This window comes from Podarcis gaigeae (genome assembly GCF_964106915.1).
Source record: "Podarcis gaigeae genome assembly, chromosome: 17".
Taxonomy (NCBI): Eukaryota; Metazoa; Chordata; class Lepidosauria; order Squamata; family Lacertidae; genus Podarcis; species Podarcis gaigeae.
The window spans coordinates 33558523-33575024 of NC_139694.1; the positions used below are offsets into that span (position 1 = coordinate 33558523).

A 16502-nucleotide genomic window follows, 5' to 3' on the forward strand; every position below is an offset into this window, starting at 1 on the left:
AATGCTGCAGCGAGGCTCCTCACGGGGTCCCTGCCATGGGAGCATATTCACCCAGTGCTTTTCCAGCTGCACTGGCTCCCGGTGGAGTACAGGGTCAGGTTTAAGGTTCTGGTTTTGATCTTTAAAGCCCTTCACAGCCTAGGACCCTCGTACCTACGGGTCTGCCTCTCCCGGTATACCCCACGGAGAGCCTCAAGGTCCATAAATAGCAACACCCTAGAGGTCCTGGGCCCTAAGGAAGTCAGATTAGCCTCAACCAGAGCCAGGGCCTTTTCAACTCTGGCTCCTGCCTGGTGGAACGCTCTGCCTCATGAGACCAGGGCCCTGCAGGATCTGATTTCTTTCCGCAGGGCCTGTAAGACAGAGTTGTTCCGCCTGCCCTTTGGCTTGGAGTCAATTTGATTCCCTCCCCCTCTTTTTTCCTTTCTCCTCCTGTGATGAGGCTGCATTTTAATGTTTTAATGTTTCAATATTTTAATGTTGTATTTTAATCTTGTTTTTAAGTTGTATTCATTCAACTTATTTTTATTATTGCTTGTTAGCTGCCCTGAGCCCGGCCTTGGCTGGGGTGGGCAGGGTATAAATAATAATAATAATAATAATAATAATAATAATAATAATAATAATTATTATTATTATTATTATTATTATTATTATTATTTCCATTTGTATGTGAGTCTTAAGCATTATCTGGCAGCTGGTCCACACATTCAAGTGGATTTTCTGCAGGTTTTTGAAAGGTGGCGTTGGTGGGCTGGAATGGGTTGGTCAGCCAGTCATTTCCTCTTATCTGTCCCCCACCCCAGGACAAAAGATCGAAGTGGAAGTGACCCCAGTAGTCTAGACCAGTTGGACCGGAGGCCGTCCTTGCATGGTGCCCAGTCGGATAGCAATTTGCTGACAGGTGAGTGACATGGAGATGATAGGCTGAAGATCAGCAACTTAGCACAAGGCAGCTTCTGTTTGTAATGCTGGAGGTGGGTAAGCAATGGTAAAAGTTCAGTGCAGTTATTACTAGACTTGAAAGAGGCAAGCTGTTAAGTTTTCATCAGCTTACTGGGATGTTTTTCACTGTCCAGTTGTTCTTGGGCTTGCTGATCAGAAGGTCGGTGGTTCGAATCCACTTGATAGGGTGAGCTCCTGTTGTTTTGTCCCAGCTCCTGACAACCTAGTAGTTCGAAAGCACACCAGTGCAAGTAGATAAATAGGTACTGCTGTGGTACCAGTGCCGTGTCCCGCTGCTGTCCCTTATTGATGATGTCCCTTAAATTTCCCGGGTTTCACGCTCGCCCGGCTTGGGAGGGAAGCAGCGGCTCAGGGTCCTCCGCCTTGAGAGAGAGAGCGCGCAGGAGCTGCTGCGTCTCTGTCTCTCCCTTTTCCCCCTCAGGGGCGCATTGTGAGGAGACGGGTGGCGGCGGGCGGGCAGGCAGCCCCTCTCTTGCGAAACTTCCGCTGCACTGCCAGGGGAAGCTGGAGGCGGCAGCAGTGGCGGTGGCTGAGGAGGCGGCCTGAGGGAGGAGGAAGAGGAGAGGATGGGGAGGGACGCAGAAGGGTGGCGCTTCAGCGGCTGCCGTGGTGCCGCAACCACCTCATGCCGGGCTTGCGGGCAGCATGGGTGAATCTCTCTCCCTCTCCCTCCCTCCCTCTCTCTCTCTCGGTCGGGGAAGGGCCAATGGAACTTCTCGCACCAGGATGACGGCAGCCCCGACGTGCTGCTTAGCATACCCTCCAACCAGTGCAGCATCTTAATGTAATGATTTCCCCCTCTGCATCCCTTTCATAACTCTATTTTTATAAATCATTTGTCCATCCATAGTTCAAATTTTTACTACAAGTTTTCTGTCAATCCTACCAATGTATGTAACTCTTTAGCTTTTCAAATAAATTATAAGCTTTCCCCATTCTTTATGAAAGAGGTCCTCTTCCTGGTTTCTAATTCTGCCTGTAAGCTTTGCCATCTTGACGTTGTTCATCAGTTTTGTCTGCCACTCTTCTTTGGTGGGAGTTGTGGACCCTTAGGATCATCTAGTCCAACCCCCTGCAAAACACAAGTCAGTCGCAGCCAAAGCAGCATGGCTCCATGAGTGCCGGATTTCTGCATAAGCTAAGCCAAAATCCCTTATTTTGGCTGCTGATCCCTTATTTTCGAGGCTGTTGGTCCCTTATTTTCAAATCTGTAAGTTGACAGCTATGGTCTGGAATGCTTTCCTAGTGATAACGTGTCAGCCAGCTGCTCCGTCTCTGCCTCACCCTCTCCCATTATTTCCCTACTTTCCCCCTCATCTTCCTCTGAGCTGTGATCCCCTCAAAGCCCTGTTGTAATTCTGAACTGTCTTCTTCTCTGGAAGGTTCAGGCTGGGGGAGCCATTCTCCAAAATTCCTCCTCTGCCCAGTCCCTGACACTGCGTGGACTTAGCGCCTCTTCTTTCTTCTGACCCACAGGTAGCCCAGAAACATCACCTGGAGCCCAGGACCGGTGCCAGCTCCCTCCCCTGTCTCCTGCCTTCCGCACAGGTAGCGACCCTGTCCTGCGGCCCAACGCCCTGAAGCCTCGCCCACTGGGAGGTCCACCATTGAGCGGCTCTGAGGGGCGCCTCCACTCCAAGGCTCCACCCAAACCTTTGAGGGCCCCGTCCATGCTGGTGAGCGACTACTGCGAACTGGTTCCCAAGGCTCCCGAAGGCCCCGGGAGCCACGTGGAACGTCTACGGAAGGAAGAACGGTGGCGGGGCCAGGCCTACATCACAGAGACGTCCTTTGGATTCCTGGACACGGACGGGGCGCCTTCTACCCTCCCCAACACGGCGGAGGCTGTCGAGGAGCTAGAATTCGAATGGCCCCTGGTAGAGACCACCTCCTCCTTCCAGCCTCGCAACTTCAAGTCGCTGCTCTTGGCCCCTGACAACAAACCCCTGGAGCCCAGCGCCCTAAAACGTCTCAAGGACCTGTTTGCCCAGCATGACTGCCGGGCAACTGCCCTTCACATTCTCCAGGTAGACTGCCAGGTGAGAGAGGCCAGCGGCAGGTGGGTGGGGGACACACGACAACAACTTTTCACTTTACCGTTCGTCCCTGTGATCTCCTGCCCCCACCTCAAGTATGGCACATTTTGGGTCTTTTATAGATGATTGGTTTTGTCCAAACATGTCCTGAGAGCTCACTGCTGAGATGGGACTTGAATGCAGATCTGTAATATGTTCTCTGCCGCACCACCACTGTGGAGGTGGGTTTTTTTGGTAGGGGGGTGCATTCCCCTTCTCACAATCGGGTAGGGGCTAAATCTAGGTGGGAGACCTGGCTTCCAGCTCAGTATCATGGCTGGGCAATACAGTGGTGCCTTGCAAGACGAAAAGAATCGGTTCTGCGAGTCTCTTGCGGATTAGCGCTATTAGTGGCTTAGCGGATCAGCTGATAAGCAGCTTAGCTGATAAGCGGCTTAGCGGATCAGCTGATAAGCGGCTTAGCGGCTTAGAAAAAGGGGGGGGAGGAAAAAAACCCCGCAGGAACTCGCAAGACATTTTCGTATTGCGAAGCAAGCCCATAGGAAATTCGTTTTGCGAAGCACCTCCAAAACGGAAAACCCTTTCGTCTAGCGGGTTTTCCGTCTTGCGAGGCATTCGTCTTGCGGGGCACCACTGTATCTGGTTTTCAGTATTGCAGTATATCACCAGTTAAACATCTCAATCTACTGATACAGTGGTACCTCGGGTTACAGACACTTCAGGTTACAGACTCCACTAATTCAGAAATAGTACCTCGGGTTAAGAAGTTTGCTTCAGGATGAGAACAGAAATAGCGCACCAGCAGTGGGAGGCCCCATTAGCTAAAGTGGTGCTTCAGGTTAAGAACAGTTTCAGGTTAATAACGGATCTCTGGAATGAATTAAGTATGTAATCAGAGGTACCACTCTGCATTATAATATCTGAAATGAGAATGGAACTATGGAGAAGCATTGGCTGGCTTCGCAGTTTTTCCCACATTGTGATTTCTACAATAGTGCATACACACAAACACACACACACCATGATTTGCAATATATTGCCAGGTTAAAATTATGAAAATGATATCATGATATGAACTTCAAACCAGTTTTGGGTGATATATCCATATATCACCCAGCCCTATTCTAAGCTGGGGGGGTGGGGGTGGTTCTATTTTTGCCCAAAGTTGTGGAGCCCACCCCCCATCAAAATCTACACTTTCGACATGGGTTGCTATCCATCAGGATTTTCCTGGACATTTCAGCGAAATGCACAATAGAATCTCTTCTCTGCCCATAAGCATAAATTGGAACGCTTTCGCTCTTTTTAGGATGATGCAAAAACTGACAGATGGACTGTGCCAAGAGCTTTTGTCGACTGGCTAGACCATCGTTTATGTGACCAGCTGCTCTGTGGCTCACAAAAGCTGATATCTTTGTTGGCCTACAAAATGCCTGAAGACACTGTTGTTTTTACTGTAACAGTCTGACACACTGCTATCCTTCTGAAACCCACTCACAGTCCATCCTAGATTGTAAAAGTAAAATAAACTAAATAATTAAGGATGAGACCTGCCTTGGTTAAGAGGTAGGTAACCTTTGACTTTAGTACATCTCAAGACAGAGAGAGAGAGATGCATGGTGTTGCCCTGAGAACTAAACATGACAAGGTGGAGTTTTACTTTTTTTAAAAAAATCAGTGAATAAATATTGGAGCAGAAAGCTTTGGAGTCAAGATTTCCCTTCCTTCAGCCCTCTTGCTTATTCTTGCACACATGCTATTTAAGGCACTGTTTTAATTTGGTTTAACAAAATAAAGCTGCCTCATTCTGAAGAGATAGGTTTGCTTTTAAGCCAGAGATTCATTGTGAAGTTTTAAAAAGCCTTATGAAGGCAATGGAGAGCCATGAGATTGGACTTGTGTTGTACAGGAGTGGTTCATAGGAAGCGATGTGGGGAAGGCCGACTCGTTTTTAAATGGAAAAAAAATGCATGTGGGTTGCATTTTTGCATTCCTACATAGTGCAACATTCAAAGAAATGTTCTGATTCCTAAAATGCCTGATCCCTACTCGCTCTAATGGACCAGGGAAGGTTCTCACATGTTGGGTCCCAAAAATGATGATTTTTACTACCACATTGTGTTCGCGTTTAGTTCTTGGGTGCCCACCTGAGCACTTCTCATTGTGCACCTCGTCACAGAAAGCAGATTTTTATGCTTGCTTATCTCAGGTGGGAAGCACGATATCTGTGGCAGCCCATAAGGGAAACCGGCCTGCATGGGGAGCGGAATGGAGGGAGGGAGGCCATTGGCTGCCTGATCTTCCTCACCCTTTCCCCAAAATGTCCCCCTCTATTCTTCAGGTTGCCAGAATCATTGGAGTGTCCAAGGAGCAGCAGCGGGCGATGGGGGTCAGCTCAGGTCTGGAACTCATAACCCTCCCTCAAGGGCATCAGCTGCGGAAAGACCTGCTGGAAAGGTATTGGCATTTGGGAGTGGGCAATGGAGCAGCTGCGGGTGGCGTTGTGGGTTAAACCACAGAGCCTAGGGCTTGCCGATCAGAAGGTCGGCAGTTCGAATCCCCGCGACGGGGTGAGCTCCCGTTGCTCGGTCCCTGCTCCTGCCAACCTAGCAGTTCGAAAGCACGTCAAAGTGCAAGTAGATAAATAGGTACCACCCCGGTGGGAAGGTAAACGGAGTTTCCGTGCGGTGCTCTGGTTCGCTAGAAGCAGCTTAGTCATGCTGGCCACATGACCTGGAAGCTGTATGACGGCTCCCTCGGCCAGTAAAGCGAGATGAGCGCCGCAACCCTAGAGTTGTCCGTGACTGGACCTAATGGTCAGGGGTCCCTTTACCCTTTACCTTTAATGGGACAGACCCTACAAGAGGGGAGGGTGGCATTCCTAAGATGACCACAGCTACCCCAGGAGTTGGTTGCTTGTGGCTCATGTGTGTTTGTGTGTATGAGAGAGAGAGAGTGAGAGAGAGCGCGGGTGCGGGGGGCAACCAAGTCAGTATGGAAATTGTAAACTTTGATAATGAATGTATTTGGAGGCGGAAAAGAATTTTCCTAGGCTGAGTGTTCATGGGGCCCTGAAATATTTTGTGTGTGTTGGCTGCATTTTTCCTCCTTCTAGGGCTTGAGATGAGTATGCAGAGCTGTTTGCCAAGTGGAAACATGTTCGAGTGGGAAATCCAGCAAGGGAAAATCCAACAGGAGGGTTTTTACGGGGAGTCACCCAGCCTCTGGCCAGACAGAGCTCCAAATAAATAGCTAACTTAGCACTGTGATCTTGTAACTACTTGGTGAGAGGTTACCGCTTGGCAACTGGTTGACTGTATTCACTTTAATAGTCTGAGCAGCAAAGAGCAGCCCAAACCTCTGTATGCACCATGTTGAGTTTCACACCTGGGCTGTGATGCGATTCTGGCTAATCTGAAAACCTGAGTGTTTTCCCCAAGACTAGAAATCACACCTGCAAAATTCAAAGCCTTGAGAGTTGAAACATTTGTGGTGGGAGACTCAAGGTGTGCTATTGAAATTGGCGTGGTGGTCAGAAAGGCCTCAAGCCCTCTCCCTACCACAAAACTGCTGCTGTGCTCCTGAGTTTGGAATGTTTACTTATTAAAATTTATGCTACACCTTTTTGATACGGTGGAGTGGCTAAGAGGCTAAGGTTTTGGGAGTGTGCCTGGTTCTGAGTTCACGCACTATCTTAGGCAGACTCTCTCAATGTCAGCCCCACAGCTGCAATAGGGGAATAATCCTACTTGCCTACCTTGCAAGCAGGGGTGCCAACTTGAATAATTTTTTTTTGGGGGGGGGGGAGGTAAGCCCCACCCCATATAATCACATGATGTGCACACACACCATTTGAGTGGCAATGCCCATCAACATTGGTGGGGGGCAACCTCCTCAAATATTTTATGGGGGGGGTCAAAGGGACCTCAGCCCCCAAGAATTCGCTCCTGTGTTTGCAAGGGTTTGTGATATAATGTGATTGTGATGTTACTTGATCACTCAGCAGTAGCATAAAATTCTGCTCTTCTGCTGGTAGGTGATGGGATTAAGAATTTCCTGAATTATGGGTATATTCAAACACATTTAGTATTGGATAATATGGGAGTAAGGGACGCAGGTGGCGCTGTGGTCTAAACCACTGAGCCTAGGGCTTGCCGATTGGCAGGTTGGCGGTTCGAATCCTTGTGATGGGGTGAGCTCCCGTTGCTCGATTCCTGCTCCTGCCCACCTAGCAGTTCGAAAGCACGTCAAAGTGCAAGTAGATAAATAGGTACCGCTCCAGCGGGAAGGTAAACGGCGTTTCCGTGCGCTGCTCTGGTTCGCCAGAAGCGGCTTAGTCATGCTGGCCACATGACTTGGAAGCTGTCTGCGGACAAACGCTGGCTCCTTTGGCCTATAGAGCGAGATGAGTGTGCAACCCCAGAGTCGTCCGTGACTGGACCTAGTGGTTAGGGGTACCTTTACCTTTAAGATGGGAGGTGATTTTCCATATCCATTTTCTGTGGCGCAGCACCCTCTCGTGGTGATGTCATGGAAGGACAAAATAAAACACTAATTAATCTGTCATTGCTTCTGGGCCGAGAGCCCAGATGCCATAGAAAATGGTACTCTAGGACTGTGTTTGTTTTGAGGGCAGCAGCGCCCCCTGTCTGTCCACTCAAGATTCCCCCTTTGCCAACCCTCAGGCACCACCTCATCGCTCTGGGCATCGCTGTGGACATCCTAGGCTGCACAGGGTCCCCAGCTGAGCGGGCGGCCATTCTGCACAAGATTATTCAGCTGGCGGTGGAGCTGTGGAAGTCAGCGGGGGACCTCTTTGCCCTCTCTGCTGTGATGAAAGCCTTGCAGCTGCCGCAGGTGAGAGATGAGTAGGGGAGTGAAATGAACAGTAAGGCATTTGCCAACATTCTGGTCACGGGATCTGCTGCAGGGGATGGAAAGCCAAGGCTGTGGAGCAGCTGTTTGCCCAGAAGGATTGTGTAGTGGGCCACAGACAAGCGTCGCCCTTCGGAAAAGCCAGCCCTGCTCACACTTTGTGTGTTGTGGGGGCCTGACTTGCTGTTAAATGGCTGTCGTGATCTCTCCTCCCCTCAAACCACTTTCATCTGAAAAACAAGTATCAAGTTTCTGGGCCTGACTGAAGGGTGTACAGTGGTACCTCGGGTTACATACGCTTCAGGTTACATACGCTTCAGGTTACAGACTCCACTAACCCAGAAATAGTGCTTCAGGTTAAGAACTTTGCTTCAGGATGAGAACAGAAAGCGTGCTACGGCAGCAGTGGGAGGCCCCATTAGCTAAAGTGGTGCTCCAGGTTAAGAACAGTTTCAGGTTAAGAACGGACCTCCGGAACGAATTAAGTACGTAACCAGGAGTACCACTGTAATGTGCTTTAGAACATGAGAGTGTGGGTATTTTAACACAGCCATGTTTCCTCAGAATGGGGAGGCTTCATCCCAGTTATCAACATCCTTCTTGAATTCTTCTGATGTTTCATTAAAAAGTCCCTGCTCATGGCATGTACAAAGTTATACCTCAATAAATCTGCACGTGCTGATAATGCCGGCCCTTATTTTGGTCCTGAACTTGCCATTCAAGGCCAAGAGGTTTCGGGCTCAGAAAAAAATGTACAGATTAATGCCAATGAAATGGATTGAATTTGAATTTGCCCAACCACAGGGTGTGAATATAAAAGCAGCCCTGGGTGTTATGCGGAAGCTTGCATACAGACTTATTAACCCCCTTGTGTGGATTTAACACATTTCCATCCTGTATATCAGGGGTAGGCAACGTAAGGCCCTTGGGCTGGATGCGGCCCAATTGCCTTCTCAATCTGGCCCACGGATGGTCTGGGAATCAGCATGTTTTTACATGAGTAGAATGTGTGCTTTTATTTAAAATGCATCTCTGGGTTATTTGTGGGGCATAGGAATTCGTTCATTCCCCCCCCCCAAAAAAAAAAATAGTCCGGCCCCCCATATGGTCTGAGGGATGGTGGACTGGCCCATGGCTGAAAAAGGTTGCCGACTCCTGCTGTATATCCTCAACAGAGCTCTGTGGGTTATCAGGCCAATCGCCCAGGTCTTTTTGTGACACAGAAGTCTGTGCTGGTAGCTGGTCCAGTAAGTTTGGCTCTGCTTCTCCCTCTACAGATCACACGACTGGAACAAACATGGAGGCACCTGCGGCAGAACCACACGCAGAGCGCCATCACTTTTGAGAAGATGCTGAAGCCTCTCATGGGGTGCCTGAACCGGGCTGAAGGTGAGGCCTCTTAGCCATTTTGACGGAGGCAGGCCTTGAGGATGCAGAACATGGCGTCTACGTGATGACATGGTTCTATGGCTCCCATTCCACATGCTTGAACCTAGTTGCGGTTTGCAGCTGTCGCAGAGTGTACAGCTCCACAGACGTTTATTTTTGTGGCCTCCACATGGGAGGCTATGATGTTTGGATCTTCTGCCTGTGCCACAGTTCACAGGAAGGGCTTTGCTAGAACCATATAATTGTAGAGTTGGAAGGGACCTATTAAAAACCATTTGCTACCCTTCTGGAACTTCTGTTTCCATGCTTTGGTACTAAACACTATGGCAGCTCTTGGCTTGTCATTGCAGCCCCCCCCTGCCCCCCCATCTCAAGGTCAGGTCACTTTTGTACCCGCCTCTCAACATGCAGAAGGCGGTGTTTGGCTACAGCCCCATTTACATGGCGGCCCAGGAAGAAAAAGCCTGTGCAGGGTGAGCTGGGGGTGATGTAAACGCATTGCTGCCTCCCCATCTTGGAAGTAGGTGTGGATGGAGGCAACTACCGTATTTTTCGCTCTATAGGACACACTTTTTCCCCTCTAAAAATTAAGGGGAAATGTGTGTGCATCCTATGGAACAACTGCAGGCTCCTTGGCTTCAGCGATAGCAATGCGAAGCCTCCGAAGGGCAGAGGGAGTGCTCCCTCCGCGCTCTGGAGGCTTCACGTTGCTTTCGCTTTCCGACCCCTCTCGCTCTCCAGGCTTCAGGGATAGCCGCCTGAAGCCTTCGGAGCGCAGCGCGAGTTCCCGCTGTGCTCCACAGGCTTCAGGATCCTTTCGCTGAAGCCAGGAGAGTCTTGCTCTCCTGGCTTCAGTAGAGAGGGAGAGCTGCGCAGCGCCCCTTCAGCCAAGCGGGAGGAGAAATGGAAGGGGCTCCGTTTCTCCTGCTGCTTCGCTGAAGGGGAGAATTTTTTTTTTCTTGTTCTCTCCCTCTAAAACAAGGTGCATCCTATGGTCGGGTGCATCCTATAGAGCGAAAAATACGGTACTTTGCCTCTGGCTGGGGACCACTCTGTAGGCTCCCCTTGCAGTTGGATGACACCCAGATGAATATGCGCACCGGCTCTTGGAGAAAAATTTCATCCTTCCTATATACTTGCATCTAATATACCGTTGCTCTCCTACTGTCTCCTGAAGCTCCCATTTTTTGTTTTTAAAAAAGCATTAATAATTTATTGAGCTCTCAATTGAAGCAGCAGCATTTTTGAGAATTTGCACAAGTCAGCCTGTTAGCCAGCGCTGTCTGCTATGACTGATGGCAACTCCTTAAGGTCTTTCCCATTACAAAAAGGCTCCTGGGGTCCTTTTAACTGGAGATGCCAGGAATCGAGCACAGGACTTTTGCCTGCAAGGCATGGGCTCTTCTAGTTGTGGCCCCTTCCATTTTTCTTTTTTTTACAAAATAATTTAATTACAAAGTGATTTGTGCTTCTGCCCCACAGGGAATTCAGTCCCCACCCTGAAGGAGGTTGCAGTTCCCCACATCCTGCCCCTCCTCTGCCTTATGGAAGGAGAAGAAGTCTGGGGTAGCAATGAGGAGACCTGTGACGCTCTTCTACGGACACTGGAAGCAGCTCGGTTCATGGCCACCAACGCCAGTGCCTACCGAATCAGTGCTGAAGCAAAGCTCCAAGGTAGGGTAGCTCTTGACAGTACTGATGAGCCCAAGCCTGTCCAGAGGTTGGCAGCTTCATCCCTTTACAGTCTCATTTTGTGCTCAGGTTAGAGTACAGTATATGAGAGACTTACATTTTATTCTCTCAAACATTTACAACTGCATATGCATGGAACGTTTCTTGGAGTACATGGAGATTGTTTGTTGTAGAGATTTCCAGAAACCGAAAAAGTTAAGGAAACCAAGTTGGCTGAGCTGCAGAAATAGACAGATGCCTCCAGGGGCAATGTGAGTGTCGTGGCTGTGTAGGGGTTGGAACCTGGGCTTTCTAAATCGAAATCTGGCGGGCAGCCGTTCCATCGCCATGTTCATGTGCAGATGCATGCCCTGTTTGACCCCCCCCCCCCATTCAAGCAAGAGACTGTTGGGTGTCTCAGTCAAATCCTGTAGCCACATTGGTGCTTAAAATGTGAAGCAGCGAGATTTTTTTGGAAGGTTGTGAAGAGGTGTAGTTTGCACATCACAGAAACACCCGAGGGGATCCTCAAAGCGAGGCCTCTCAGGCGCACGTGCAACTTGTGCCAAGGCTTCCCTAACCTACATTTTATTCCAGGCAGCGAAGGCTTCTGCACATCCATTATTTTTTTCTGTGTCAGCTTGTCTTAGCCCCAGGCAAACACTCTCTCCCTTCTCCAGCCAGCTTTTCTGCCTTTCCAATAAAAAAGCTAGATAGCAAGAACCAACCCACAGGAGTTCATGTCTTGTGGCACTACTTGAGTAGCCTGTTAGTTCCTTTCCCTGAAGCTCGGGGGGTTAAATTTGCGACATGCTGCATCTGTCCACTGTGGCTTCTGTTGCTTGTGATAACATCATAATCTGCTTTGCTCGGGATCTGAATTCTGCACAGACAACACCTGGTGCCTCAAGCAGAGGCTTGCAGAGAGGCATTCCTTTTCATGCTGCCTTAATGTTTTCATGCATGTGTGTTTAAGCTGATCCACAAGAGCGCCACTGTGGCCCAGAGGGGCTGCCCTTTCTTCTACCTGGCATTGTGGCATCTAAAGAATATGGTTTCGTGCTGAGCCTTTCCGTTAAGCCAGCACTGCTCAAACGGCTGTTTTGTTATGTCCTGGAACTGCTTCTCTCTAAGCTTATAATGTGCAACTTCACACCTTGAGCCACCTCTATTGTGGGCAAGCCTGGTGCCTGACCTACGTGTAACTCTCTCACTCCCTGCGGACAACTGCTGGAGCCTCACGGCTGTTTTTTATCCCTTCTCCAGGGTTCCAAGGTACTCCAGAACTCCTGGAAGCATTCCAGACTGAGTTTTCCCTCCGCTTATTCTGGGGCAGCAGAGGAGCCGATGTGGACCGGGTGGAGAGGCACAAGAAATTTGAACAGATACTGACTGTCCTTTCCCAGAAATTGGAATGAACGGGACTAAGAGTTTTGCACTCCTGACACACCTGCTGGGATGCATGCAGGGAACAGCAAAGAGTAATTGGTCAAGAAGCCAAAGGAAGAAGCATCTGCTGCTGCTATGAGAAACGTCCGGGACTGGAAGGCGCAGACAGCAGCGTTTGCAAGGAGCCGAGACTTTTCGGTGAGATAAATGTTCCTTCTAGGAAACAAATGGTCGTCTTTCTATGCTGCCCGAGGCTACTGGTGCCTCTCCCGGTCTTTGAGAATACAGGCAGCCTCTGCTGGGGACCGAACAGGTAGAAAGCAGTCAAAGGCCTTTGTTACGATGTGGTGGTGGAAGCATTCTGTTCCCATCCTACTCGTAAATTTGAATGCCGATTAAGAATGCTACAGATGGGGAAATCTGGGATTACCGGCGTGGTTTTAGAACCCAGGAAGTTACATTTTACACACCCCTTCTGTTTCAGCACATGCTTATAGGTATCTGTGTTGGTGTTCGGACCGAGGCTGTTGAAAGTTAACTGCAGATGTATTTAAGCTCTCTAAGCTAACTTCGCCTGATTAGTGGCATTTGCCCAATACTGATGCTGGAAGGTGTCTCCCCACTCCAAAATTAAAGGAGGCACTGTTCTTTCTAGAATTAGATGTAATTAATCTTAAGCAGTTGAGCATGCTCCCAAACCCTCAACTTATAAAACTCCTTCATCTCATCTCAGCTCTGCTGTAGAAATTGGGAAACGGTGGTCTTCCAGTAACCCCCATAACCTAATCCTGGGGGGCTGCCGGCTGAAGGGCCCCGGGTCTCCTAACACCCTCACTTTGCCAAGTGCCGTTTCATATTTTGCTGCCGTCTATGTCATGTATGCTTTGCTTACAAGCCATAGAGGCAGCTTATGATAAAGAGGGGGCAGAAAGTTTGGTTGGCAGGGGGTCTTTGTGATAAATGGGGACAGGGGGTAGTCCGCTCCCAAATGATCAACATACACAGCCGTCTAGCATTTTTATAAACTTCTTAAAAAACCCGCACTTGGGAGGCCAGAGAAACCAACAGTCAACTGCACAGGCTAAATTTTGTCTGCTATTTACATAAAGTGTAAAAAGGCACCAGCAAATACATTCTACATCTCGAGAGAGAGTGTGGCTCGGGGCCCCCCAAAATCCCCTTACCCCCCCCTCCATGCTTTATGGGGGAACCAGGGTTAAGAGCCAGGGACATTTTACCGATTATGTGAGTAAGAAGCTAAACTGAGTGGTAAAATAAATTGGTCACTGTATAAAAAGGCTAATATGTTAAGAGTCCTCTTTTTGTTTTGTTTCCTAAAAACAAAGCCACACGAAAGTCCACAGATCGGGGGGGGGGGGCAGGAAGTAATTGGTGGCTGTCCCCAATGGCAAAGTTCAGGGTTCAGGGTAGTGACTCCAGGGAGCAGGCACTTCTGAATGGCTGAAGGGGCCAGGCCAATCAATCCAGGAAAAATAAAGTGCATTTCAAGGAAAGAGGAGCTGGGTGTGGTTTGATGCCGCTGTGGCATTTGGCCTGCCTTCCGAGCAGAGGTGGTGGTGCTCACACCTTACGCAGCGATAGCAGCCGACTGCCTTGCCAAGCAGCTATTCACAACCCGGTTCTCCCTCCACCCTACCCCAGAAAGCCAATGGCAGGCACAGTGGCATGAGGGTGCAAGTTAAAGGCTTCCTTTCAATCCGGCTCCCTTCTCACTGGTACACACACATACACACAAACACACAGAGTCTACTGACTTGCAGTGCAAAGCAGCTACTGATTCCTTAGAGAGAGCTCTGCTCCGACCAGCCCTACTGAGGGGGATGGCTGCCACCTCGCCCCCATGAGAAGGCAGGCCCATTTTGCCCAGGGCAGCTGGGAGAGAGGAAGCAACGCCCCCCCCCACGCACATGCCACACCAATTGCGCTTACACGATGGGAGACCCACCCAGGGCTACAGGCGGGAAGCGAGGCATCCGCATCCTTTATGCAAAACCGCAACATTGCTAAAGAAGCAAGCAAGCGGTACGTTTCGATCCGTTCCTTCTAGAGAACGTTTTGCCAAGGGATCTAGTGTACCTAGGCTTGCCTCCAAAGGCATGGCGGGGAGGGAGGGAAAGGGAAATTACTGGTTGGGGGCACATTATTAGCATGGAGACCAATTCCACCCCTCTCCTCCATGGCTCTTATCCAAGATTTTGAGCGGGCTGCAGCCATCATTTCTTCTCTTCAGGCAAGCAAAGTCGCCTCCCCCAGTTTCTGCAGTGGTGATTTGGTGTGACCTTCCTTCTCGGACGGGGTCACCCGCAGCAGGCATTGCACCGTCCTTCCCCTCAGTCAGCTGAAACACTGCACCTCTCTTCCACACGCGCCCTGCTGTTGACTCGGAAGTCTCCAAGCCGCAGGCCTCGTACCACGGCCAACTCGGCACTCAGTTGAGGTTGACCCGCAGGTAGGAAGTGGGGACGTACCCCTCGCCCCCTTTGCTTCGCCGCACACGGGTCCACCCGTCACCCTTGTCCTCCTCCATCAAGCCAAGCTCTTCGCCCTCCAGCATGGAGATCGTACCTTCACTGGAACCTGGAGTGGAGGGGGTGGGGTGGCGGGGGGGGGGGGGGAGAGCAAGCAAGCCGGCAAGTGAGCAGAAACCTAAGAAAAGGTAAAGGACTCCTGGATGGTTAAGTCCAGTCACGACTATGGGGTTGCGATGCTCATCTCGCTTTCAGGCCGAGGGAGCCAGCGTTTGTCCACAGACAGCTTTCCGGGTCATGTGGCCAGCATGACTAAACCGCATCTGGCGCAACAGGACACCATGACGGAAACCAGAGTGCACGGAAACGCTGTTTACCTTCCCGCCACAGCAGTACCTATTTACCGTATTTTTCGCTCTATAAGACGCACCAGACCACAAGACGCACCTAGTTTTTGGAGGAGGAAAACAAGAAAAAAATATTCTGAATCTCAGAAGCCAGAACAGCAAGAGGGATCGCTGCGCAGTGAAAGCAGCAATCCCTCTTGCTGTTCTGGCTTCTGGGATAGCTGCGCAGCCTGCATTCGCCCCATAAGACGCGCACACATTTCCCCTTACTTTTTAGGAGGGAAAAAGTGAGTCTTATAGAGCAAAAAATACGGTATCTACTTGCACTGGTGTGCTTTCGGACTGCTAGGTTGGCAGGAGCTGGGACAGAGCAATGAGAACTCACTCCATCACGGGGATTTGAACCGCCGACCTTCTGATTGGCAAGCTCAAGAGGCTCAGTGGTTTAGACCACAGCGCCACCTGCACTCAAAAGTAGAACTGTAGCAGGAGATGTACAACCCAGTGACAACCACAGCAAGCTTGGAACATGGGGTGGATGTGAAAAGAAGAAGCCAGGACTTTACCAACCTCTGTCCGAGACAAATTAAAAGCAGCAGTGGTTCCCACAGCCCTTATGTAAGTTAAGATTGACTTTATTTAGGTTGGTTTACCTTCGCCTACATAGCCCATGCGGCTGGGATACTTGACCGGTGTCCCCAGCCAGGACATCGGCAGGGAAACAGCTGTAGCAACCCCTCCATAGCCCCAGAAAGACTGTATGGGGTGAGCTTTGCTATCCTGGATGAGTCATTAGCTCTCTAGGGAGGGGCGTCCTGTGACAGGACTATTTGCATGCTGAGGGTCTGCCAAAGTGCAGGAAAGGCACAACAGAACTCAGGTTCTGAGGAATCTTCCTTTTCGCTACTGCACTTTAAAAAATGTTCCCCATAGGAATGTACAGCCGGTCCCTGCTGGATCAGACCAGAGGCATCCTGTTCCCATAGGCAAGTAAGCTAAGGAAGTGTAGGGGAGGAATTCATTGCAAGAGAAGGGATCCTGTGGCCCTCCAGACCTTGCTCTACCTCTCTTTTAAATCAGAACCAGTGAAGGCGGTGAAGGTCCTGTGTGAGTGTCTGGAAGCGGTTGGGGGATGGATGGCGGCTAACAGATTGAGGTTGAATCCTGACAAGACAGAAGTACTGTTTTGGGGGGACAGGAGGCGGGCAGGTGTGGAGGATTCCCTGGTCCTGAATGGGGTAACTGTGCCCCTGAAGGACCAGGTGCCCAGCCTGGGAGTCATTTTGGACTCACAGCTGTCCATGGAGGCGCAGGTCAAATCTGTATCCAGGGCAGCTGTT

The 16502-nt window shown here is 50.0% G+C and overlaps 2 protein-coding genes across 5 annotated transcripts in view; one reads left to right on the forward strand and one right to left on the reverse strand.

Moving 5' to 3' along the window:
- Positions 1-13623, forward strand: part of SH2D3A (SH2 domain containing 3A) — a 27193-nt gene extending 13570 nt beyond the window's left edge. For all 3 annotated transcript variants that reach the window (XM_083718993.1, XM_083718994.1, XM_083718992.1), the window contains 7 exons: positions 807-904; positions 2443-3005; positions 5344-5459; positions 7688-7859; positions 9155-9266; positions 10749-10940; positions 12204-13623. In XM_083718993.1, the coding sequence (XP_083575119.1) occupies positions 807-904; positions 2443-3005; positions 5344-5459; positions 7688-7859; positions 9155-9266; positions 10749-10940; positions 12204-12355 (1405 nt within the window). In that variant the 3' untranslated portion in view covers positions 12356-13623. The remainder of the gene's footprint in view (positions 1-806; positions 905-2442; positions 3006-5343; positions 5460-7687; positions 7860-9154; positions 9267-10748; positions 10941-12203) is intronic.
- The window catches only part of TRIP10 (thyroid hormone receptor interactor 10), an 83946-nt gene continuing 80774 nt past the window's right edge, over positions 13331-16502 (reverse strand). For both annotated transcript variants that reach the window (XM_083719050.1, XM_083719049.1), the window contains one exon: positions 13331-14924. In XM_083719050.1, the coding sequence (XP_083575176.1) occupies positions 14776-14924 (149 nt within the window). In that variant the 3' untranslated portion in view covers positions 13331-14775. The remainder of the gene's footprint in view (positions 14925-16502) is intronic.